The sequence below is a fragment of the Brachionichthys hirsutus genome, chromosome 3 (assembly GCF_040956055.1).
Source record: "Brachionichthys hirsutus isolate HB-005 chromosome 3, CSIRO-AGI_Bhir_v1, whole genome shotgun sequence".
Lineage (NCBI taxonomy): Eukaryota > Metazoa > Chordata > Actinopteri > Lophiiformes > Brachionichthyidae > Brachionichthys > Brachionichthys hirsutus.
The window spans coordinates 3,892,130-3,916,867 of record NC_090899.1 but is presented as its reverse complement, the minus strand read 5'-3'; the positions used below and the strand labels follow the sequence as shown (position 1 = coordinate 3,916,867).

General features: G+C 43.7%; 1 protein-coding gene across 1 annotated transcript; it reads left to right on the top strand.

The window, feature by feature from the left end:
• Window positions 1-583: 583 nt before the first annotated feature.
• On the top strand, window positions 584-24,738 carry tmem145 (transmembrane protein 145). The gene is made up of 15 exons (XM_068760430.1): window positions 584-694; window positions 7,219-7,293; window positions 7,517-7,594; window positions 9,113-9,199; window positions 10,362-10,463; window positions 14,417-14,501; window positions 14,909-14,980; window positions 17,388-17,456; window positions 17,958-18,038; window positions 18,309-18,387; window positions 19,449-19,542; window positions 22,167-22,339; window positions 22,929-23,049; window positions 23,387-23,575; window positions 24,493-24,738. The coding sequence occupies exons 1-15, from the start codon at window positions 584-586 to the stop codon at window positions 24,736-24,738; spliced, it is 1,662 nt and encodes a 553-aa protein (XP_068616531.1).

The window sequence follows — 24,738 nt, the reverse complement described above, 5'->3', positions numbered from 1 at the left end:
CTGCTGTCCTGTCCTGTTCATGTCAATAAATGAACCTTTTCTCTGTAATGCTCAAACTAAAGGTTATCCAAAAATGGACATTGTCATTAAATCCAGCTGATGAGATGTTCTTGGTATAGCTGTCATTTTTCTGTCTGATTATGATTTGTGGAAAAACATGCCCCAATATCGATTCAGCCAGGAACCGGAGGGATGTATACTAAACCTTTAAAACCTCTAAAAACAGGGATATATAATCCACATCAACAAGATTTAATTTACTTTTGCGAATATTTATTTTATTTACCAGCCAGTTCGTTCTCCACCCAATAAATAGTCCTCTCGACCTCTAATGGAAACACCGATACAATCAATGACATTTCTTAATACGTGGACGTGTCGCATTCTCGAAGCACGAGCGGAACCGGGAGTGCACGCGCGCGCGCACTCACTCACCATCCAGAAGAACATCCAGAACGGCTGCCGGAGGGTCCACGTGCATTGAGGCACGCGCTCGAGCCTCCCCTCGGTGCGCGCACCCGACCAGAGAGAGAGAGAGGCGTCAGAGATCCCGGCGAGCAGCAGAAGAGCGACAGCGGGAGAGATGGAGGTGAGAGCCGGGGAGAGATTCCTCTACCTGGCGGTTCTGTCCTGCGTGTTCTGCGTGGATTCGGTCTCCGGCAAATACGTCAAAGGCATCGTCAACACCAAAGAGGTGAGCGCTGCTGCTGCTGCTGCTGTTTTTGCTCTTTAATTAGTTGCGACATTGACGCCACGAACCGACTGGGAGCAGCGCAGGACTCGACCTCGTCCCCGCACGCAGGTGGCGCTCTGTGCCGCTGATTGCACCGGATAAACGGCGTTAAGTTTCCTCTTGTATTCAATAAACACACTCGCCTCTGTTCTGACGTGAATTCTTGCGTGCGCGTGTGCGTGTGTCTGCGTGTGATCCGTCAGTGGCGTGTCTGTGAGTGAGCGTCTTTGCCCCCCGCTCAGCCCCCAGCCGTGCCTCGGCTCATCTATAAAGCAGGCGCATCTTCACGTGCATCATTTCGTATAGCTTTTTATTTTTTTATTTTTTTTGGCGGTGTCGAGGTTCAGGAGAGACGTTACAGGTGCGCGTTACAGGTGCGCGCGTCACGGGGCTTCTGGGACGCGTCTCGGAAGGGGCTCGCATGTTTTCACACGGATCGACTTGGACGTTATTTTGATGCCCTGACCAGATCTGCGGGCATGACGTTGTAATTTGTGCGGCTGCGCAGACTCTGCGTCTCTGGGTCCTTCGATCAGGAGGCTCCCACCTGCTGTTCCTCAGATCTGATTGGTATTCCCATAGTTCTGTGCATCAAGTTGGACATGCAGGAGCAGAGCAGGAGGGGCTACTTCTACTTCTTACTTTTTTTTATGAGTAATAATTCATTTTCACATTGCGTGGAATATTTGCAGAACTTTGTGATTCCAAGTATTTATCTCCAATAACAGCAGTAAAAGTTCCCACTTTTTTTTATTATGAAATCATTTATTGTTTCAGCTCTAACATGTTATCTCTCTGACAATTTTATTCCCTTAGCCTTGCGTGTTCAGTCATGCATTGTGTGACTGAACTGGCATTCAAGTACTTCACGTAACAAAGATTTTTCACTTGTTGCCAAAATAAACCTTGGAAGAAGAAAAATAATGAAATGTCCATCGCAGCTTTAGTATCGCGGCACATTTCTTGTCTTACCTCAAAAAAAAAAAAAAGAACAAATCAATATGCTATAGACAGATTGGGACAACAAGCTAATTCTAGCTTTGACTCTGAGGACAGGGAATTTAAAAAAGCACATCTTGATCTGAAACGGCGGTGGTTTGAATCCCCAGGATGATGAAACGAGAGACATTCGTCCATCGCTGCTGCAAAGATGTCCTTGAATGTGTCACTGAACCTTCACCTGTTTGAGAGGAGCTGCTCGGCTACCACTGGGCTGCTTCCGTGTGTGTGTGTGTGCCTTTCTATTAATTGGTTATAGTTATCAGTTAAGAAAATTAAGAACCCGCTAAGATTTTAGGAGAATAATTATTTTTTGCTTTCCCCGTTTGCCACTTTCACATAAAGCCCTGTATGGATTGGCACGGAACTGGGTGGAACGGTGGGCCCAGTATCGCGGGGGAAATCGTCGTCAGATTTTGGAGTGGATCTGGACAAAGAGGTTTGCTTCCTCTCCTCCAGTTAAACGGAACCCCGAGGGCAGCCATTTTATCGGCATGAAGTCTTGTTGGAATTTAGATTAGGGTTCTTTTTAATTGAAGCGGACCGTTGAGCCTTGTCGGAGGTATATGCGCTCCACCGAGAGCCCTCCTTGATAAATGTGGTCATATTCAGAGCGTTGCTGTATTGCTAGATAAATGGGTTTTATTTCTTGACATTTTATTTTTATTTTCGTACTTCTAAATAGTCCAAGGATCAGCAGAAACGCAGAGACCTCTGGAGAACTCCAGACAGCAGCACAGCACCTGACATATTGATATTGTGTGTTTGTGCACGTCAGTGTGTGTGTGTGTGTGTTTGTGTGTACAGCTTAGCACTTCATCACTCTTGCTCATATATTCCTGCCCCAAGGTCATCCAGTATAGGTCCACACCACTTCACACGCGCACACAAACCTGAGCCCTCAATCCCGCGGTGCCGCCGCTGCACCAGCGTCTGCAGAGGCGGAGGCAGATTTGAGTCATCGTTCAGAAAGGATGGGCCGGTGCAACCTGTGGCGTGGCTCGAATCACTCGAGCAAAGTTATGCAAAGTCATCAGTGGCTCAGACAAGTCTGCTTTATCTGGACTAATCGATGTGTTCGATTGGCTTTAGTGGCTCGTGGTAAACCTACCCGGTGGTAGGTTTAAGGTCAGAGGAAGAACGATGCTGTTTTGAATCCAGCTGGGGAAATATGGCAAGCGAGGGAGTGTTTTCATGTGTCCATATGCTTTCTTCTGTGTGTGTGTGTGTGTGTAGGTGTGAAAGTGTTTGCATCGCTGCACCGTTGTGTAACGCTGATGAATGAATCATTGAGAGGCCCCGGCGGTCCAGGGTTGACTTGACTAGCTGATTGGTAATTAATTGTTAATGAGGCTTGGCAAGCAAACGGGGGGATCTGAGGAGGAACGGACAGAAAGCTCCTGAGATTAAAGGACAAACTGTCGGGGAGGAAGAGCGCGGCAGAGATGCTGGATTGACCGGATATCGCATCAAGGTACTTGATTAATTGTACCTGCGCATGAGGGAGTACACACACACACACACACATATATACGGTTGGGGAGGTGGCTGAATGATTCTGAGTCCCAATGCGGCGGCACCGGGGAAATGGGAAGACTTAAAGGGGGATTAAGGTAGACACCTTATCCACTGTTGCTGTTCTCCAGGCTCAGTGTCTCTTCTACTCTCTCCACACACACACACACACAAAGCTGCAGCGCTACCCAGCATCCCCTGGGTTTAGACGGTGACATTAGTGGAATATCTCGAGCCTGATAGTTTCTGAAGTCCTGCTGGCACCATGAGCAAAGTGAGGAGGGGGACAGAGGAACAGGTGTCTTCTGTCCCATCCACCTGTCCATCATCATCATTCCCTCCCAGAGCTCAAATCAGAACCAGCAAAGGGAAGCAAAATGAAAGTTCTCATTCTGGGTATGAATTTTGTTAAATGAAATCACAAAATTTGCTAGACACAGAAACCAGAGAACTGAACCGCTGGCTTTTGATCTTTTGGACTTGAATCGGTTTATTTGTGTTTCTATGGTTACACATTGAATTAAAGTTTGTTTTGTGACTGTGACGTGCCTCAGATGAGGGTTTTCAGCACATAACTGATAAACCTTTTCTGTTTTTTTAAATTAAACTATCAGAGAGACCAGACTTTGATGGTTTGGACATGTCCAGAGGAGAGACGGGGACTATATCGGTATTAGGATGCTGAGGATGGAGCTGCCAGGGAACAGGGCTAGAGGTTGACCCAGGAGAAGAGACATGGACGTAGTGAGGGAGGGCATGAGAGTGGCTGCTGTTGGGGAGGACGATGATTTGCTGTGGCGACCCCTCACGGGACAAGCCGAAAGTCCAGTAGTATTAGTTAACAATGCAATGAACGGACACAACTTGTTGATTCCACGCCAACCCGTCTGATAATGTCAGCTTGTGAATAATTTAAAGCTAAAGATTCACACAGCCATATGTTCTATTTCTAGTCTCGTAAATTAATCAGTTGGTGGATAAGCAGAACATTGTGTTTTCTGGTTTAGTTTAGTTTATTTTTATCCTGGGGCCCCCCCCCCAGGCTGAATTCATCTGAAACTTGTGTTTTTCATTATAAAGCTTCCAACTTTGTGGCAACAGTTTGGGGAGGGACCCTTATATTTTTCAACCAGTCAACGCGTAGTCGAGTTTGTTGAGGATGGAAGACTTTGTGATGAAATGGAACGCTGATTGTGAGCAAGGACATCAGTTCTCGACTTCGTTTATATATAGTTCAATAAAATAGTTTTTTTCCAGACTTGTAAAAATATTTCAAGTATGACTGAATGTTTAGAAATCTTACAAAACCTGCCTGACATTAAACTGTAACCAATTTTAAAAGAGAAATTTTCTCAAATGAGCATTTTGAAACCCCTTCATGTTCAGAGGTGTGTGTGTGTGTGTGTTGCAAAGATGTCCAGGGATGTCTGATCATCTGCTTTGAACGCCGATGTTCGGTGGGACTTGTCTCACCCTCGGTAAGTTGAAGGATAAGAGAGTGTCTGAATGAACCACTTGACCTTCTGATGTTTCTATGGCAGCTCCAAACAAAGGTATGCTGAGGTTACTATGGCTTTAAGGCGGTAAGAGTGTGTGACGGATGATCTTGTGTGTGTGTGTGTGTGTGTGTGTCCAACATGTTTCATAGTCCTTGTTTGTAGTGAGTTAAATGATACCCTCCAATCATCCCAACTAGACCACCACTTGGACCCTGCTCCTCCTGGTTCAGTGAGCATCAATGCGTACCCGGTTGTCATGGTTACAGTAGAGGACGCCGTAGACTGGCAGTAGTGAATCTCGGACTTCAGTGCCTTTCGGGCTTTGCCGTGAATTATAACCCAGAGGCTCCGGTTCCGACCGAGGATCAAGCTGGCTGGCAGCGTGTGAAATACGCCTGTGGTTTTCTTCGTTGTGATTTATGGGAGCAGCAGCGCTGCGTGCGTTGCACCGTTCTGGTTGCACCGTTCTGGATGCACGTTAGTTCTCGGCACAGAAATGAGCGTGTTTATTGAACGTGGGCAGAGATAATTAGGCTTTAATGGTGCAACTGGGAGCGTTTTACTGGTTGGGCGGGGATCAAGAGATCGTAGCATCCAACGTGGAGGCGCACGCTGAGGAGGATCAGACACAGCGCGTGAATGCAGAGGCGATGTTTTGGGAGCAGCTGTTTGAATATTTGAAAAGGATAAAAGCGCATTATCATATCATATGTTGAATTAAGAGACAATCGGTTGGGCCTATCAAATTGTTGCTGATTCCTCTCATGTTGGTGAGCAGGGTGACTCCCATCCGCTTAAAAGCATTTACAACAAGACTTGAATCCGACCCGGCTCGATCCCCGGTGTCATTCGTCTAAGTAAATCTGTCTTTTTTTTTATTATTATTAATCTTGTAAAACTAGCTTAATTTTTCCTGGAGATTTGATGTCTCACTCGGGTTCAAGCGTCCTAATTTATCTCCCTGCCTCAGGAGGGCCGACTCTCACCGGGCAGCCGTCCAGATAAGGGCGACGGTGTAAACAACTTATAAGTGATGTGCTGCTCGAGCTGTGATCCATATCTACAAAATGTATCGGCACTGCGCAGCTGTACAGAATATACATGTATACGATCCCCACACACACACACACTGCCATGTCGGTGCTGCTGCAGTGCCTTATGTAAGCTCAGTGAAATACACCATCAGCACTATTACCGTGTCTCATGCTGCCAAGCTGATGGCGGAATAATATTGAAAACAGATTTTTTTTTTCCATCTTCATCTTCACAACTCTCCCTTTTTTAATGTGCTTAGCAGCCCTTTCATGCCCCCCCTGTTTACGTTCCTGTTGCCTCCTTCCTTATTACATTTTTCCTCCTAAAAGTCTTTTATTATTTGCTTCTCCTCCTCCTCTTTAGTTTTTTGTTGTACATTTGCCCTCCTGTTTCCGTCTTGCTCTTTTTCTCCTCTTTAATGCTTCGCTCGTGTTCCTTCCGACATTGATTTTCTTTCTTCTCTTCCCGTCTTCTGCATCTTTTACTTCCTGCTGCACTCTAGGGATTTGAGAATGCACCTCTGGGATGGTTTGCTCGGGTGGTTTGTGTCACATGAAACGTATACATTTGGTCTCCATTAGCTTTCAATGATTATCTTAATTTGGCCAGTAACAAAAGAAGAGAGGCGATACATAATAGCGTAATAAGAACACAACACAATGGTTTAATAATCAGTGTCTTTGAGTTTTCAGAAAAGCGCTATATAAATGAAATGTATTATTATTATTAGTGTCCATCAACACAGATTACAGCAGTAATATGCCGTTTACAGACCTTTAGCAGATGAATCAATACAGATATATTTAATAGACACAAGGACATTTGTGTGGATCTGCCTTTGTAGATTACACTTCACTGAAAGCAGAAGGAAACCAAATCGGAACATCAAAAAAAAAAAAACACCTTGGCGGGGCCTCATTACCATGGAGATGACATACAAATTTAAAGCTGAAGCATAAATTGAAATTGTTGCATGGCTGAACGGTGTCGAGCCACTGCAGCAAGACGGGCTTCCGTCAGGTGAGAGACGAGCTCAGGTGTTGCTGTTTCCTCACAGCGGCTTCTAAAAACTCTTCCCGTTTTCATTTCTTGCTCCAGTTTAATTTCGATTTGTCACGGGGTGCCATTCATTTGCGGATGCTGTGCACGTAACCATGGAAACGTATAATTTTTGTAGTTCATATGAGGCTATATTTATTACAACGAATGCAGAATTGCTGGATATACATTCTTTTAAACTGGAATTGGTCAGAATTTTAAGATACTAAATACTAGTTTGTTATGCCGATGTTATCCTGCTAAAGTAAGATGGCTAGCATTGGAATGCTAATGATCAGCATGTTACCTGCTGTGTTTCAGTTTTCTACGTTGCTTCATCCCTGCTCTTTTATTTATTTATTTTTTAATCTAACCTCTCTTCTTGTGTCTTGATTCCAGGACTGGGTTTTCCTCACTCGCTTCTGTTTTCTCACCAACTTTGGTCGCCTGGACTTCCGGTTCCGCTACCCAAAGGTAGGACGACTTGCCGTTACCGTGGTCTGTCCTCATCCTTTGTCTTCTACTTGTGTTTCTCCTCCTCCTCCGCTCTCTCTCTCTCTGGTGTCTTTCCTTCTCTTTCTCCATCTGTTATTCCCCTCGACCTTCTTTTACCCATGCCTTGCTTGGATAAAAAAAAAAATTGTCATACATTATAAGCCTCTCTCTCTCTCTCTTTCTGTGTCTCTGCTCTGTGCAGTCTCGCTGCTGTCAGAACATATTGCTCTACTTCGATGACACTTCTCAGTGGCCGGCTGTGTACAAGAGGCCCGAGAAGGTGAGACGCTCACACTCACATCTTTCAACAAGCCATTACTGAAGAGCTTTACAGCTCTAATTACTAATTTGCATGTCACTATCGAAATGAAAAAGCCCCATGACTCCAATTTCGTTAATTCTTACCTTTTGACTTGAACTAAATGATCACACGTTGCTCATGTGTCTCAGAATAGAAGCCAAGCTGTCTGAAAGGCTTTTGCACTCGCAGGCGGTGATGCGTTGCCAATGAGACACACGGCGATCCAGGATGAGAAAATCCACGTATGAGCTCAAGCTCATGTTATAGCAGGGTTTAGGTTTGTTTTTTTGCGGGTTGTTCTCTATTATTTATTTATAAATGTCCAAACGTATTTGCTGAAGAGGTGATGACATCCTAAAATTTGAAGGCGGCATTTGAAATCCTGTTTTCAAACCTTTGAAAAAGGACATTTGGTGGAGCGCTGCATAAAATCGAAAGACGGCACTTTAGCCTCATAGTAATGGTTCAAATCCAATCTGAGCACAGAATCAGAACATTAGGAATCACATCTCTGTTCAAGTACTTCATAAACTGCATTGTGTGCGTCTAGAGTGCTGTAATTCCTACATCTGATGGGTCCAGAGCTCCCATTCAGGGGCTGTGCACTGCCCGTTTAAATGATGGCTGCTCCAGAACTACGTTTTAAATCTGACTGTAAATATTATTGCCACTGGGTATTAGCCTGCATGAATTCTGCATCTGTTTTATTCATTTATGCATGACACAGGCAGCTGAACATTGATTTTGTGCATTCTACTTTCTACATTTTGTGACAATAATAATGTTAATGTAGTGTTTATGCATTTCAGCTGCTGCACATCATGTCACAGATTTTGGTTTTGGTTTCCCAGAATCGACAGAACAGCTTTCAATCTATTTTCAAACATATTCAGTCATCACAAAGAGAGGAATCGTTGTAGCTTGATGTATAGGAGGGAAAATATAAACGCAACACTTGGTTTTTGTTTTTTTGCTTCCATTTTTCATGGGCTGAACAAAATGCCATTTTGCTCAGAGTATTGTTCACAAATCTGTTAGTGAGCACTTCTCTTTTGCCGAGATAATCCCTCCCACCTCGCAGGTGTGGCATATCAAGATTCTGATTGGACAGAATGACTATTGTCCAGGTGTGGTTTAAGATGACGACAATTAACGGCCACTCTGAAATGTGCAGTTTTGCTTTGGTGGGGGGGGCAGAAAACCAATCAGCATCTGGTGTCATCGCCGTTTGCCTCACGCAGAACTGGTCTTTTGTGTGTAAAATCGTTTAGATCTTTGAGTTCAGCTCATTAAAAATGGTAGAAAAAACAAAAGTGTTGCATTTATATTTATATTCAGTATAAATATAGAACTGGATGTAAAGTAGGAAGGTGAAATTAAACACATTTTGACGCTTCTTTTTCCGTTTTACAGAAAACGAATGCATGAAGAAATGCAGAAATAGATAAGAGAGGCTAAGTGAGGTTTCAAATGAGCTCTTTTTCTGGTTTCACTCAGAACTGCTACCAGAAAGAAGCCGTGCTGAAGCCAGAGAACAACCAGGTGATCAACCTCACCACGCGGTACGCCTGGTCAGGCTGCATGGTAAGAGCATTCCCAGATACTAACGTGTAAATGCACCCGAGCGACTTAAAATGCATCCCTCGTTTTTTTTTACTTCAATTGAAGAAATTATTTCACTCTGCTAAAAGTGGTTGTAATTTTATGGCGCTGGCAGGTCTTTGTTTTAAACATACAAGGTTAGGTTATTCCTGACAGCTTTACAAGATCAGTTTGGTCTGTTGGCAGGTTTACACAAAAGCTACTTGATAAATTGTGGTGGGAGGGTTGGCCATTTGTCAAGGAAGAACCCAATACATTTCCGAGTGGGTAAGCATAAATGAGTGGATGCAAATGGCGTAACAGCGCAAGATTTGTTCCGCTAGTTCCATCTACATGTAAACTGCCTAATGGGAAAACCCCATTACATTTTGGAGTAGATGGGCCGATTCAGGCACTTTTTCACCTTTTCACACATTGTGAGGTAATTATCTCATCCTTTTTTTAACGGTGGTAGAGTAGTAAATGCCCCATAACAGGAACAATTGACTTTTGGAGTGGTTCCAGAGGAAAGGGTGGATCCCACTCTATTCAACATTGTGAAAACATTTTAGGGCAGCCATTTACTTATGAAATATTGATGAAACATTTGTATGAAACTTGCAGACATTGGGATGGGAAGAGTTGGTGGAATTTTGGAAGAATATATCCAGCGTAGGTCCAATTATTTCAGCCTATTGCCAGACAATTATTTCCATCTTCACTTTTATCTTTCAATAAAGATGCTTACATGTTTAATCGAGGTAAAATATAGGGTCTAGAGGTGGAGAGGGCTAATCGTCTACAAAATGTTTCTGTATTTTTTTTTAATCACACATTTCCAACTGTCATCTCCGTCGTTGAATAAACCAGAACTGGATCAAGAGAGCTTTATCTCCTGTTAGCATTCTTTGAAACATTCTTTTTACATTTTCAATCAGCAGCATAACGAGCCTGCAGTCACATTAGGAGCTGCTTTTGCTGGTATGACTCTGTTATTGCGGTGCTCAGTGAATCCCGTCTCTGCATTTCAGAACATATTGAGGTATAAAAAAAGTGTTCTATGTCTATATCACCTCATAGCCTTTTTGGATTACATCAACTGCGTACACCCCACCCCCACACTTTCACCCCCCTTCCCATTTTAATGTCTCTATCTGTTTCTCAGGTGGAGGGAGATGGGGATGAGGAGGTCCTGAGCTGCGTGGGTGGTCGTAGTTTCCGCTCCGTGAGGGAGAGATGGTGGTACATTGCTCTCAGCAAGTGTGGGGTGAGTACTGACCCCTGATGCCCTCCTGAGCCCTCCGCTTCCTCTCCAATAGTGGGAGCACCTTTCTGGTGCACTTCAGATAATTATCATCATTTTTTCCAAAACTGGGGACACTTATGGATGAGAAAAAAAATTGAGGCTACACATTTATCTAATATTTCAAGAAATTGAACGAAAGGCTTTTTAATGGTCTAAATTGCTTTGCGTTAAGCAGCTTTATCTGGTAATTAAATATTCATGCAAAATATCCCGATGAAGAGAAACTATACCATGAGAGAGATTATGTGAAAGACTGGGTGTTTAACAGATACTTTTGCTCTTGAAATTAATTTCTGGCCTTTTATGTGCTTTTCTCATATTTCTAAATATACAGTATATTCTCTGCAAGTGGTTGCACGAACACCACTAGAGTGTAAAAATAGAGTGAAGAAATAAGTTACATTACATGAGTTTAAAGCGGTAAAAGACAGCGATAACAGAGCAGACATCTGAGCCCAAAATATGGAGTAGAGCTCCAAAATTGGTGCACGTGTAATAAATTCCCATAATGGTCATACTCTGCATGTCGCAGCTGATTTCAGATCGGTGCAGGGTGGTTAGAATTGCCTCCTGACAGCGTGAATCTTTTTCTCTCTCATGCCATATGGCTTTGTGCGATTAAAGCTCCTGGTATACCCTTCTCCTCTGACTGTGCTAAATGTGCCTTACAAGAGTGCCACCGTAGCCTATTGATTTAGTCGGCTTCAGGGACTTTAAATCATTGTGATTTTTTTTTTTTTTTTATAAAGGGACTATGGTAATGTGTGCCAAGAAGAGTTGTTGCTGCCATGTGGTGTTTGTTGAGTCTGGACTGGGGTACTCGGTGGAGGAAATCATGATCATCTCATATAATGATAGCTCAGTCACGATGATACATCCTCCCACACTGAGCGCTTCAGTCAAGGACGAATGCCAGGAATAGGTGTGTGCGGGTTTTTTTTTTTATTTGCAGGAAGGATGGAATAAATCTGAATTCTGATTAATCTGAATCACTGTGTTTTAGCCTGCTTATCGGTGTCACGCTCTGGTTACAGCAGTGTCTGGTTTCTACTTGTGACTTCATGTTAAATTGTGGCATTTTTTCCTCTCTGGGTTTTTATTTTTTTGTCCCTTCTCATTTGAGCGCGATCGGCAGAGAGTGGTATGATTAGAATGGATGCTTCCTGCGGACTGAAGATTAGTATAAAAGCGCGTCTCCACTGTAGGGGACGCATGCACGCTGCGTTCCACAGCCAATTTCCTCCCCTCATTTTCCGCTCGCCTCCATGCCTCTCTTCTTGCTTTCACACCTTTTCCCCTGCCTTTGTTGCTTGCGATCTACGGCTGCATCCTGTTCCCTTTCAACTCTGCCACTGAGCTGCAGTATGTTGCTCCACACCATTTCAAATCTTTTTACCTCCGTCTCCAGCTCCTCCCTGTCAACCTGTCTCTAATTTAGTTTCTGCTGTCCATCTTAGACATCCTGCTGTAATAATTCATTTTCCCTACTGCTCATTCCATGCATTTTTATCACCCACCATTACTGTTATGTGCTGCTAGTTTCATGTCTTTGTCCTCAATTCTATTATACGGCCCTTTCGTGCACTTTCGGTCTCAGGCTTTACCTGTGCTGAAGGTGGGTTTAAATCTATATTGGCTCCTAAGCTCTTAAAACTGAAGAAAATCTGCTTTAAATCCCACCTATAGACTCATTTGCAAGAAATGGTAGCATTTACAGGCAATTATTTAAGAAATGGTGGACTCATCCTCTGCTTTATTACGCTGAGCTGAATCACGGGGGCAACAGGAAACTGGAATAGAAATGATCGGACCTGATTTGTGGGCTGTGTTTTGAGTACAGTTTGAACACTTGATTCTTAGGAGTGTGATTCTACTAGGAAATACCTACAGTAGTCATATGCCAGAAAACCTATTTCACCAGTTAAACCAGCAATGGGTTGCCTGCAGAATAAAAATGGATTCAGAAAGAATGCATCTGCAAGTGATTGTCAGTTATTTCATCAAACCTTCACTCCAAGGTCAATAGTTGATCTCTAGTTCTATTGAGTCTGATTATTCAGGCAGAAGATACCGCAGCCTGTCATGCAGAACTGCGATGCTACGGGACAGCTTTCACCCAACCGCCATCAGACTTTTGAACGAATGGAAAATTCTCGGACTCTAATGCCAAATAAAACACTCTCACTTTCTGTGCAATATGCTGAGCAGATCTCAGCCACACTGTTTACATATATTATGTATCCTTATTTACTCATGACGTCTGACATGCATATATCTTATTTTGCACATTCCTAAAATCATCCCGACACTCCTACAGAGAGAGAGAATCCCTGCTGTGTGAAGTTCTACCCTTTCCCCCATCAAGCCGTTCTCTCCTGCATCCATCCATCCCTCTTTCTCCCTTTTTCTTCATTCTGCCTTTCTTTGCACCTGTTATTTTAACTTTCTCCCTCTCCATGTCCATCACTCTCTTTATCTCCGTCTCCCTGCTCTTTGTGTCTGTATTGATTTTTGTGGCGGTGGCACACTCCATGCTTCTCGCCCTTTTTGATGGAGGGACTGAGATGGAGTCTCCAGTCTGCCAAATGAAATCAGTCTTTCCCTCCCTCTCTTCCTCCCTCGCTCCACCGCATCGAGCACGAACCCGAGCGGCTTTCAACTTGTGTGTGAAATGAGCTCTTTGTGCTCTGATTGTCAGCCCATCTCTCTTTCTTCTCACCTCCCAAATTCACTACTGCTTGACATTTTCCACTCGTGCGACTGATAAAAATGAACATCATTCCCACGGCGGGTAACCACACACGAACATTCAGGCTCTCCAAGGAATTGTGGTGTGGCGTGTTTACCTCCCAAATATTCTCTTCCTGTGTCTTTCAGCAGTGCAATGTAGATCTGTTACATCAGATTGAATTATAATAAGCTTGTTAAATAATAAATGTGTTTCTCACTATTCATTGGAGTAGATTGTTACTACGAATATGAGACATCCATCTTTCCTTCCTGCTAATGTAGGTCATCTTCCGCCTAACGTCCTTTTTATTTCTCCACTAACTCCCTCTCCTCCGGGGGGGATCCAGAGGCTCTCTTAGGCCAGCCGCAGGACAGGCCTAATATATATATCACAATTACACCGAGCCGCTAAAACAACAGTCTCTCCCCGAGGCCCATGTGGAGGTTTTCCTTCTCTTGTAATGGCAAACATTGGGAGAAGTCTGGATCAGCTCATCCATTGATGGAGCACATTCACCCTATTTACACACGACTTCCTGATGTGAATGTATTTTTATTTTTTAACAAATTACACACAAGTCTCCTGATCAGTAGCAAACCAGTCTTGACAGCATGATTTAAAGCAGTGTGGTCCGCTGATGTGTTGTTTTTTGGGGTCGTGCACGTGTTGGTTTTACTGGTGTTAAATGTTGCTATTATAATATATGTGATCTCTGTTTGCTGTTAAATAGTCTTAATATTTTATAGGAATCAAAATGATGGGCATCAGGAAAATGAATAAATGTTCATCTAAAGGTTTTCCTTTTCTGGTTTGAGTTTATTTCTATAAGGATGATGAAGCATTTCCTTCATTAAAAATGCTTTAGCTGAAATAACATATTTTAAGAAGAATTCTTATGACATTTATGCGTGAGCCACACGAGGTTCACTGTAACGGTAAGATACTATTCAAATATATTCCTCTCTTCCAGGAAGCTATCAGTTTGAATAACATATTACAGAACCCCCCACCATGCATTTTCAACCAGCAGATCCATCCTGTGCTGCTATAAAAATTAATCTAAGAATTAATGCGAATTTCGTACGGATCACAAAGCCCGTAAAAAGACAAGGATGACCTTTTAGTGTCACCCTCCTCCTCCTCCTCAGTGTGTACATTGACTCCTCTTCCTCCCGTCTTGCAGGGCGAAGGCCTGCAGCTGGAGTACGAGATGAAACTGACCAACGGCCAGTCCTTCTGGACACGGCATTTCTCTGCAGATGAGTTCGGTAAGTCATTAGGGAGAAGGAGAGATTATGGAATGAATTGCTGATGGCACAAGCCGACACCACTTAGTACGGCCAATAAAGCACACTGAACTGAACAAATTACAATAATGAAAGGATGGCTGCATGAATTAATGACAGATGAACGAGGGAAGGGATAAAAAGAAGCCCGAGTTGCTCCTAAATGACTCATTCCTACATCTGCAATGCTCTCACTCTCCGGTTGGCCGTCTTCTGTAATGCTCTCCATTTCTTAACTGATCTAATATCCTCATCTCTGTATTTTAATTCCACCTCATCTATTTTAACTTCCGTTCCTCTTTCTCCAACTTCATAGATTTTTTCCCATCTCTCTCTTTCTCATCTATTAATTGTTCCCTCCTTTACTTTCTCCAACCCTTTATTCACAGGAATCCTGGAGACAGACATCACGTTCCTGGTCGTCTTCTCCGCCGTGTTCCTCCTTTCTTGCTACTTCGCCTGTAAGTACTGTCTTTTCCACTTATCTCTGTCCCCCATCTCTTCCATTACCGACACCATTTGCTCCGGCGTGAGAAGCCCCCAGTAGTCATAAATGCCCCTTGCCTCAGATCTATAATAAAATCTACACATTTTCCTGATGGGATGCGAGTACATCTTCGTGTTCCTCTAAGTGAAGGTGGAGAATCTTCCCATCCTTTCCTCCTTTATGGGAGCTGGTTAGAACAGGACACGAGAGCCTTGGTGGAGAGGATGGCAAGAGCAGGCTTTGGTTTTTGTGAAAAGGTTCTATGGTTGAATAGAAAAGGTAGCGGTAGTTTAAGATTAATGAGCCAGGATTTTCCCATCAAGATTTCATCTTAAATAGCCTGAAACATCCGAGTGCAAAAGGTCTGGTGCAGCGATTCCCCACATCATCCCAAGCCCGGATAAATGCAGAAGGTTACAGCAGGAACGGCAGCCGGTGCAAAACCTTGCCAGATTTAAACATGCATTCAACCTTTAAACATGAAAGCCCGGGTTAACAACGACCGCCGTCAGTGCTGTTAACCCACAGGACGCTGCTTGAAATTGGATTACTGTGGGTCAAAGACAGAGACGCTGGTGTTGGGGAGGACGATGCAAAGGACGGGGTGAAGTGGAGAAGAAAGTGTGGTAGATTTTGTATATCTGCTTAGTTCCCTGCAGCAGCAACAATGAAAAGATGAAGGATTGGTTTTTCTGCTAAGCGCTTTAAAAAGGAATTCAACAGAACCTCTTTTTAATTGGTTTTACGATGCAGCTATTACATCCTAAAATACCACTTTCTAAAATCATTTTGATTGTACGATGAGGAGAATTGTGCCTTTTTCAGCCAACTTCCAAGCACTAACTACAGATCCAAAGTGCAAGAACAGGTGTTGAGGATGCAGAGCGGAAATGAGCTGTGCAGCCCTGCCTGGACCAAACTGGGAGCTGGCAGCACCACCAGGAGATTTTTGGTGCTCATACTGCAGGAGGTTAAGGAGGGAAGAGGAGGTTTTCATGATCAACATCCAAGACTAGGACAAAAATATATTTTTTTAATCCTTGAATTAACATCTTTAAGTATTTTGTATTCGGCTCTAACCAAAAATGAGCACAGTGATTGGAACTGCAATTGGATCATTACACAATAGACCTGTCAGTAAATGAAATAGTGCTTAGGGGAAGTACTTTCCTTGCCTTACTGCAGAGGAATAAAGCTGCATAATGAGGTGTAAATGCATCTTTGACTCTTGGACTCGGCTGGAATCTTATTGTTTTATGCAGATTATGATAAGCCTTTAAATGAACTGCTGTGCTTTCCTCTCCCTATGCTTCGATGGAATATTCACTGACATGGAAGCTTTATTTTATTATTCACACTTAAATTCAAACAGAAGATGTATAAATGACCAGTTTAGCAATGAACAAATGCAGGAGGAAAGGTCTTCATGGACCTAACCTCATTATTTCTACATAAATCAGTACAATAAAATGTCGTGCTATAAGATGCTTATGGGAAATGGTTAACATCATAAGGGGATGAGAGGATCTTTATCTTTCCCTTAAATGGAACATTTCCTTCCTCAGTATATCCTTCCTGATCAGGCATGAGATAGTTTAAGCTGCTTCTGGAGGCAGACATAAGATGGGCGAATACAGGAATGGGGGCAATGTCAGAATGAAGTGTATCCTGAAGACGGCACCCTACCTACAGCAAAGCATGGCGGCATCTTGATGATACTCTGGGCCCACTTTGCTCTCTCTCAGGCACTGGAAACTTGCAGTGTCTCGAGGGTAGCATGGATTCCAGCTTGGAATCAGGAATTCCTGGATGAAAATATCTCGCCAGCTGGGAAGAAGCTAAAACTTGGGCTTCGCTGGACGTTCATAAAGGAAAATGAACCAAAGCAGAGCTGGAAGGGCCTCGTTCTACAGGAATCGCAAGCGGAATAGTGGCACTGATTTTTCCCTTAGAAAAATCTCTGCTGGCATTTGAAAATGGCAGTTTCAACAAGTAAATCCAGGAATCTGACAGGACTGAAGGCCTTTGTCCATGAAGAATGGGCTAGGATTCCTCTGGAACGCTACCAGTAACTGGTGTCTGGCTACGGATCATGTTCTCAGCAGGTCATAGCAGCCAAAGAGTCTCTATACTGCACTGGAGATGCTTTTCATCAAGGGGTTGAATCATTTTGAGACGGCAGTAAAGACGGCACAATGGTCGTATCGTTTCACTGAGCAGTATAATCTCCTTGTTTGACTTTATTATTCCTAACATCTGATAAAAGTAAAAAACTAATCTGCAATTCAGGTTGAGTAATTTAGTATTTCTAGACGCCTTATCTCCATTTTCTCCAACACACGACCGCATACACACCTAACGTGCGTTTTCCCCCTTCACAGATCATCTGAAGGGAAGACAGCTTCTTCACACAACCTACAAAATGTTTATGACGGCTGCAGGCGTGGAGGGTGAGTGCCTCTGGTCTACACACACATGCCCGTGCGCGCGCACACAGACACACACACACACACACACACACACACAGCCTCTTGTATTGCTGCAGCATCTCATACCTTAATCCCAACTTCAAGGGCCCAGATATGATCTCCCGTATTAGCCTCTGAATAGGAGCTTGCAAACTGCCGAGCTGCGGCAGTGTTCGGTGAAGCTGAAGCTTGGTGTTACTGATGACCCCCCCCATCGCCACCTCCGCTTTATTGTTTTCTTTCTCCCTTTCTCACACCTCCTCTCAAACCTTCTGCTGCTTCTCCAATATCAATTCTTTTTTGTCTTCCCCGTGCTTCACTCCTGCACTTTCTCTCTCCTCATTATCGCCCTGTCTCCCCCGTGTTCTGTCTTCATCTTGTTTTCTATCTCTCTCTGCTGCCCCCTGCCCTCCCATTTCATTCTGGCGCTTTTTCCCCCCTTCCTCACCTTCTTGCTTGTCCCGCATTGTTTCTACTTGGCAGTGCTCAGCCTGTTGTTCCATTGTGTCTACTGGGGCCTTTATGCTCGAGATGGAGTCGGCAACGGCAGCCTGAAAATACTAGGTGAGTTCTACCCCTCTGTCAACGACTGACTGACACTCTGCTGCCTGGGCAGGATGAGTGGAGGATGATGGATGTGTACGGGGAGAGAAATGCACTGGCTGGTTTGTTGGGCATCGCTAGGATAATTCATCATTTGTGTGTGTGTGTTTGCATGCAAACATTAGTGTGTGGCGACCTGATTTTATATTTCCTGTCTGATATTATAGATTGGAAAACCACGGCCTGATTGCCCCTCTGTCTTCTCTCTCACGCCTCTCTCTTTCTCTCCAGGGAAATTATTGTTCTCCGTCAGTTTCTTGGTGTTCCTTCTGATGCTCATATTGTTGGGTAAAGGTTTCACCGTTACCAGGTGCGTGGGGTTGCCATGTTTTGTGCGTGTCCATGTTTTTCTTCTTGCTTATGCATGTCTTTTTATGCAAACCTGTCACTTTGCATGTTTGTAGAAAGTCTCTCGCTGTCGGGCGTCGTCGCTGCAGTCATACCGCCGTTTCTCGTGACGGTCTGTTAGGCGTTAGAATAGTGTAAATGAACACCAGATAGATCATAAGAAATGTGAGAAACGGTTCCTGCAGGGTTCCAGACTAATGTTTCACGCCGACTGCTCTGGTGCACCCAACTTTTAATTTAATTTATTTTAATTTATCGGCTGTAGGATTAGGTTTTCGGGAGAATCTTTGGTTCACATGCCGCTTTCTGGCAGCGTTCAGAACAAAAGATGTTGTACAAGTCTCTCTTCTGGTGGAACATCAGCACGCGTTCATCTCACACCTGGCTGAACAAACTCCCAACTCGGCCAACTGTCGTCGGGCTTCTCTCTCTCGAAGTTCAATTTGAAAGTGCAGTTATCAAGCATGCCAGCAGAAATGTCTGCCAGACCTGCATTTCTTAGTCTTTGCGTTTTGATTTATGGTGACTTGTCTTTCAAACCACTGCTTGTTTGATGATTGGGCCCAGACTGAACTTTTTAGCAAAAACTGACATTGCAAAATTGAAATGGGCTTTTTCATCCTCCTGGTTTCAGCAGATTCTGTGATTTATCTCGCCTATTAAATCCTCTTAAATTAAAAACTGCATCACCATCAAGAAAAAAAACACGTCTGTTTATCTGCAGTAACCGATTAGTTGAGAGTTTGGCTGTGACCGCCACACAACTTTAATATTTAATATCCATTCTCTGGTGTGTGGTGCTGACACGATCATGATTTGACTGCTGCTGCACAAATAAATGGGCGACAATTTCTGCTTTTGTTGGCACAGGAAGCCTCTTTGCCGTATGAATTAGTATTTGCTTTATTTTTAGGTGAAGCTGTCTTTGTTTTAATTGGGATTCAAATGCACTTTGATTATCTTCTGCTAACCTCTTTGTGACCTCTGACCCTCTGTGTGTGTGTTTGTGTTGATGCGCGTCAGGGCGAGGATCAGTCACAGTGGGTCAGTTAAGTTAAGCATCTATATGACCGTCTACACAATCACCTACGTCATCCTCTTCATCTACGAGGCAGAGGTACAGCACGGCACGCACCGCTTTGATCAACACTGGGGTTACAGCCAGTGATTATTCTGTATTTGTTTTCATGATTAAATCAATTATTTCATTTAATCTCAAGACGCTGTGAACAATGCCCATCAGATATTCCCAGAGCCTGAGTCGACACTGTCAGAGGTTTGAAGATGGTTTTATTGATTTGGCCGTTTCACTCCAACACTCGCCTTCATTTTCCATTTTCCTCATCAACAGTTGGTTACAGTTCAGCATCGGATTGACTATCTGCTGAGTTTGTGTTTGAATGCGAAACATCACGATGGTCGATATCAACTCGGTGTGACGAGTTGTTGGCAGAGTTGCTTTTTTTTTTTCAGGAAGACTTTTTGCTGCATTGAGGTCAAAGGATGTTGAGGATGGAACTGCCATGGAACAGGGTTAGAGGTCGACCCAGGACAAGATACATGTATAGTGAGGGAGTTTGACGTTCTCATCCCTGTAGGGTCGGCATCCGACATGCATCCCCTTGCCAATTTCAAGTCTGTCTCTGTCTCTGCACTTCCAGGATTTAGTTGTGTTGAGCCTCTGAAGCTCAGAACAGAATGTTAGCTGGCAGTCGGTTCCCATTAGCGCCAGTTGAGTCCTGGACGTGCATTAAAACATGGCGAGTGAAAAGTTCATCCCCTCACTCACGACGTCCCGCGGCTGCTGAAAAGCAATGCAGAGGCACCGATATTTAACATCATCCTCATTTATTCACCGTTTTGGAGAACTTGATTGATAATTTGGAGATTTTGAAAAACCTAGCTTTTGATAAATCCATACATGTAAACAAGCTGAGTGCCTGAAAACAAGCAGAGTTAATGTGAAGATCTTTATAGAAGGTATGTCTGCAATCAACAATGCTGTTTACAAAATAGCCCAGAGGCTATTCATGCTGTTTCAACAACACTCACGCATGGTTTTGTAATTCAGCCTTGAACCGAGTCTCTTTTTACTTAAATCTTATTATGAAGATTCATAAATTATTCTGCAGTAAAATCTCAAGATGTGTTGTTTGTGTTCCACTAGATAATAGTGTGGTCTGCTCAGTCAGCCAATCAGAGGCTGTGCTCCTCTAAACCCTTCTCCCTTTTTAAAAATAGGAACGGTGGGACAGTAAATCGCTTAATTCTGGTGGTTTCGTTCTCCAGAATTTGAAGATTTGTTGTTTCTTTTCTTCTATTGTGCATATGTGGACTGCAGAGTTGACGGACCAAGCAATAAAATGACTTTGTCTCAGGCTCTGGGGATTCTGACGTGTATTTGTAAAATATATATATTGTATAGATGGATTCGTCAAGTAAATGGGAAAATAACTGATGTAATCAGCAGTGACTATCAGCTTTAGTGGCAGCCCTTATTTCACACTAATAGAATCGTCTACTAGTCGTTGGTTTATTAATTTTCCAGCTAATAAAATGCGTGAATGCTTCCAGTTTCCTCCTGTCCCGATGACACCTGAATGCAGCACCTGAATGATTTCTGCAGAATCTGCACTAATTCCGTTAAAATATAATTTAAAAATCTTAATGATTCAGGGACGAGTTGGGACCACAGATCAATGGGTGCCTGTCAAATTGCTCATGTTTTATGGATTTCATTGTTAAAGGAAAATTAACTTGGTGATTTACAAACTTGGAATTCTGCGGTTTATGGCAATTTGTGCCTTAAAGCATCGGTTTGCTGTTTCTTTAATGATCCCTGGGATGAGATATTAAGTCTTAATAACCAGCATATTGTGATCTCAATTCTCTTTGAGTGTGTTTTGTCTCTAAGTGTGGAGGCAGAAATGGCCATGATGTTGAACATGTCAGATTATCAATTGGCTCATTCAGCAGTGTTCCAGTTATACGTCTCTGAATCCTGCGGAGGTTTTCCTGCAGCCAGATGGAACGCTTTTAAATTTACAGCCGGTGGATGACACTCTTATGAATATAGCATCGTAATGATCCAGTGGAAGCCCGAGTGCTATAACCATCTCTCACACAGTAACATGTGGCTGTGGAGCAGTGTCATTTATCTGCCGGCTGCTCGCTTACATTGTTCCTGCCATAACTGAGCTCAAAACACAAGGGAGTTCCTGCTAAAAAATACTCCAAACTAGGTTACAATTGGAACTGGAATAGAGACTTGTGGAGTGTTCTCTGTCCTGCCCCCCCCCCCCGCAGATGGAGGATCTGACGGGCTCTGGTTGCTGCGTGGATCTGAGGAAGCTTCCTCGCCAACCATCAGACATGTACATTATGCAGTAAGGGTAACCCTGTAAGGTGGCCAATGATATCCAGCCGCTGGACTGTGAAATGCAATCTGGTGTTTGCAATTTCAAGCACAACTGCCACACACACACACACACGTACATACACACACACACTGATGGCCTAGTTGTGGAAAAACAGTGTCAATGTCAAAGCCTCACAGAGAATACTACAAACTGAGCTTTGGCTCGTTCACTGCAGAGCGTCGGCAGAACCAGGAGGTCATCCGTCTTTGTAATTAGGCCACAATGTTTAGTCAGGCCAGCAGGTGCTTCTTTCCTACTTTGTGTCACGGTTCAGCCGCTATGCGTCTTCGTTTTGTTGTAACGTGTCGTGTCCTCCTGCCAGTTCTTCGACCCAGGTGAAGTGCTGTACGCCTACGACAGCCCCGCCGGCTACGGGCTGATGGCACTGCAGCTGCTGGCCTACGTTTGGTTCTGCTACGCCGTGCTGGTCTCTCTGAAACGCTACTCTGAGAAGCAGCCCTTCTACGTCCCGTTCTTCACCACATATACTCTATGGTGAGATAAACGGCCGGAGTAGAGAAAACAATCCTCCTGAAGTCGCTTCAATCTGAATAATTTATGTCCCACTGTAAAGAATTTGCATGAGATAGCTGATGCCTTAGCAGTCCAGAATGGAAGTTATTTATTTTACTGTACCCCATTTACAGCATAGTGCAGCCCAACCCCCGAACAATTACAAAATGAAAGCATCTATTTTTACTCGGCTGAAACTCTGTCCTCTTAAAGAGTTTCACACTCCCGCGTGTGTCTGATGGTTAGAGCTTTTGTGAAATGAGTATTTCATTCACACGACCCAGAATGTAACCCTTCCGCACACTGTTCAGTTCCCTCACCCTTCGCTCGGTGTGTGTAATGGCGTGAGCTTGAAATGAAGAGTCGATTACAAAGACTAATATTATCCAACATTTCATCTCTCGCCTCATTATCTGGGCCTCCCCTCCATCCTTATCGTTCCCTGTGCTTTACATCTATTTCTACTCTCGCTGCCTCTCACCATCAAACTCCGTTCTCATCTTTTCTAGGAGCGTGTTTTCTCCACACAATTATTCTAAATATACTCCCTTGCCCCCCCCTCCCCACCCAGGTTTTTTGCGGTGCCAGTCATGGCTCTCATCGCCAACTTTCTGATTCCTCGATGGGCCCGGGAGAAGATCGTCAACGGCATTCAGCTTGGCATCCACCTCTACGCTCACATCGTCTTCCTCGTTCGTAACCAACACACTCGCATTATTCAGAAGTCATTATTGCCACCGTCGACGATTCATTATCTTTGAGCCATAACCATCTGATGCCTATTGTCTCTCCCACATGCCATTATCTACCGCCTCCTCGTCTCTAGCGTGTTGTTCTTTACTAATGGCCTTACTGCTTAGACAAACTTCCTTTTACATTTCTGTTCACTGCATGTTTCGTAATTCCCACTGCTGGCTTCAACGTTTATGCTTTGGCTGTGTGTTTGTTCCTAAAGATATTATTAATACTTACAGTATATGAGCACAAAAAAATAGGATCTTCAGGACTTTTCATCCTTTTGCCCTGCAGGTCATCACACGACCTTCTGCAGCCAATAAGAACTTTCCATATCACGTTCGCACGTCCCAGATAGGGATCCTGCTGTCCAGTCCGAAGGAAGGTGAGGGGCCCAAAAGCTTCCCCCATCATGCCTATGGAAATGGCTCCTTCCTCGGAGACTCGCAGCCAAACTTCACTGAACTCTTCTCCATCCAATCGGTGAGTTTAACTTCACATCCTTATAGAGTAGATGATGATGATAATGAATATGTTTATTAGATAGAATGTTAAGAGTACAAGTACAGTCAAACATCCTGTCTAAGAGGAGCATTTCAAAAAAGCCCTTGCGGACTTGTTTCCGTTGAAAGTCCTTGGTACATAAACCATCGACATTTAACAATACCAATAAAATAAAAATAAATTACTGATGATACATTTAGGATCGTTTTGTCTGTTTGCAAACTGGTTAGTCTTTCTTTAAACTTGAAGGAAGGATTGGTGTTGATGAAATGAATATTCTTTATCCTTTTTAGACACGGTTCTCAATCAGAAAACGGATTCATTATTTTTTTTAATATCTGGTCAGAGCAGAGAAAACACAATGTGGAATTTGCGCAGTACCAGAAACGGCTTCATTAACTGGAGGTTAATAATATGTTTTAGCTGTATATCTGGGTGAGTGGTTGATCTGTCCCGGACCAGCAATGGATTCCCTCCATTGGTACCTGCATGAGTGTGTTGGTTACGTTTGTGTTTCCGCACGTCAAACTGAATTAGTTCCCTGAAAAACCATAAAAGACAGGCGAGTGAACTTTTGTGGACAGCTGAATCATTCACTGTAGCAGAACGAGTTCAATAAAGTACTACTGAAAAGCCCCTTTTACTGCAGTTAGGGCCCTCGACTCAAGTTTAGCACTGCACTTGAATCAAAGATTGAATTGTTCACTGTTCAGGTTGCCTCACAGACATGACCTCACTCGACGTAAGGAAACTAAGCCACATTCCAGGTGTGTGTGTACTGTGTGTGTACTGAATGATTTAAAAAAAAAAAAAAAAAAAAAGAAAATGCTGCTTTAAAAGGGATTTAGAATATAAAACCAGGCGTCAACTCATTAACATCACCTCCCTCCTAACAGGACCCCGTCGTGAAGACGGTGACGGAGACAGTGGCCCGTAAAGGACCTGAGGTGCCGAGGAACAGCGAGCAGAAGATCATTACCACTGCTGCTGACTTGACCTCATTATTGCCCCCCCCGCCTCCGCCTCCAATACCCCCACGCCCAGCTACGCGCTCACCCCTGCTTCCACCCCGACTTCCCTCCTTCACCGAGTATTTCAGCATGCAGAGTGGAGGAGGAGCCGGGTTTGGGACAAAGGCATGA

Coding starts and splice junctions, on each gene's coding strand:
- tmem145 (XM_068760430.1), top strand. CDS start 584: ATGGAGGTGAGAGCCGGGGAGAGATTCCTCTACCTGGCGGTTCTGTCC. Junction 10,464..14,416: donor TTGCTCTCAGCAAGTGTGGG/GTGAGTACTGAC, acceptor CCCGTCTTGCAG/GGCGAAGGCCTGCAGCTGGA. Junction 23,050..23,386: donor ACGCTCACATCGTCTTCCTC/GTTCGTAACCAA, acceptor TTTGCCCTGCAG/GTCATCACACGACCTTCTGC.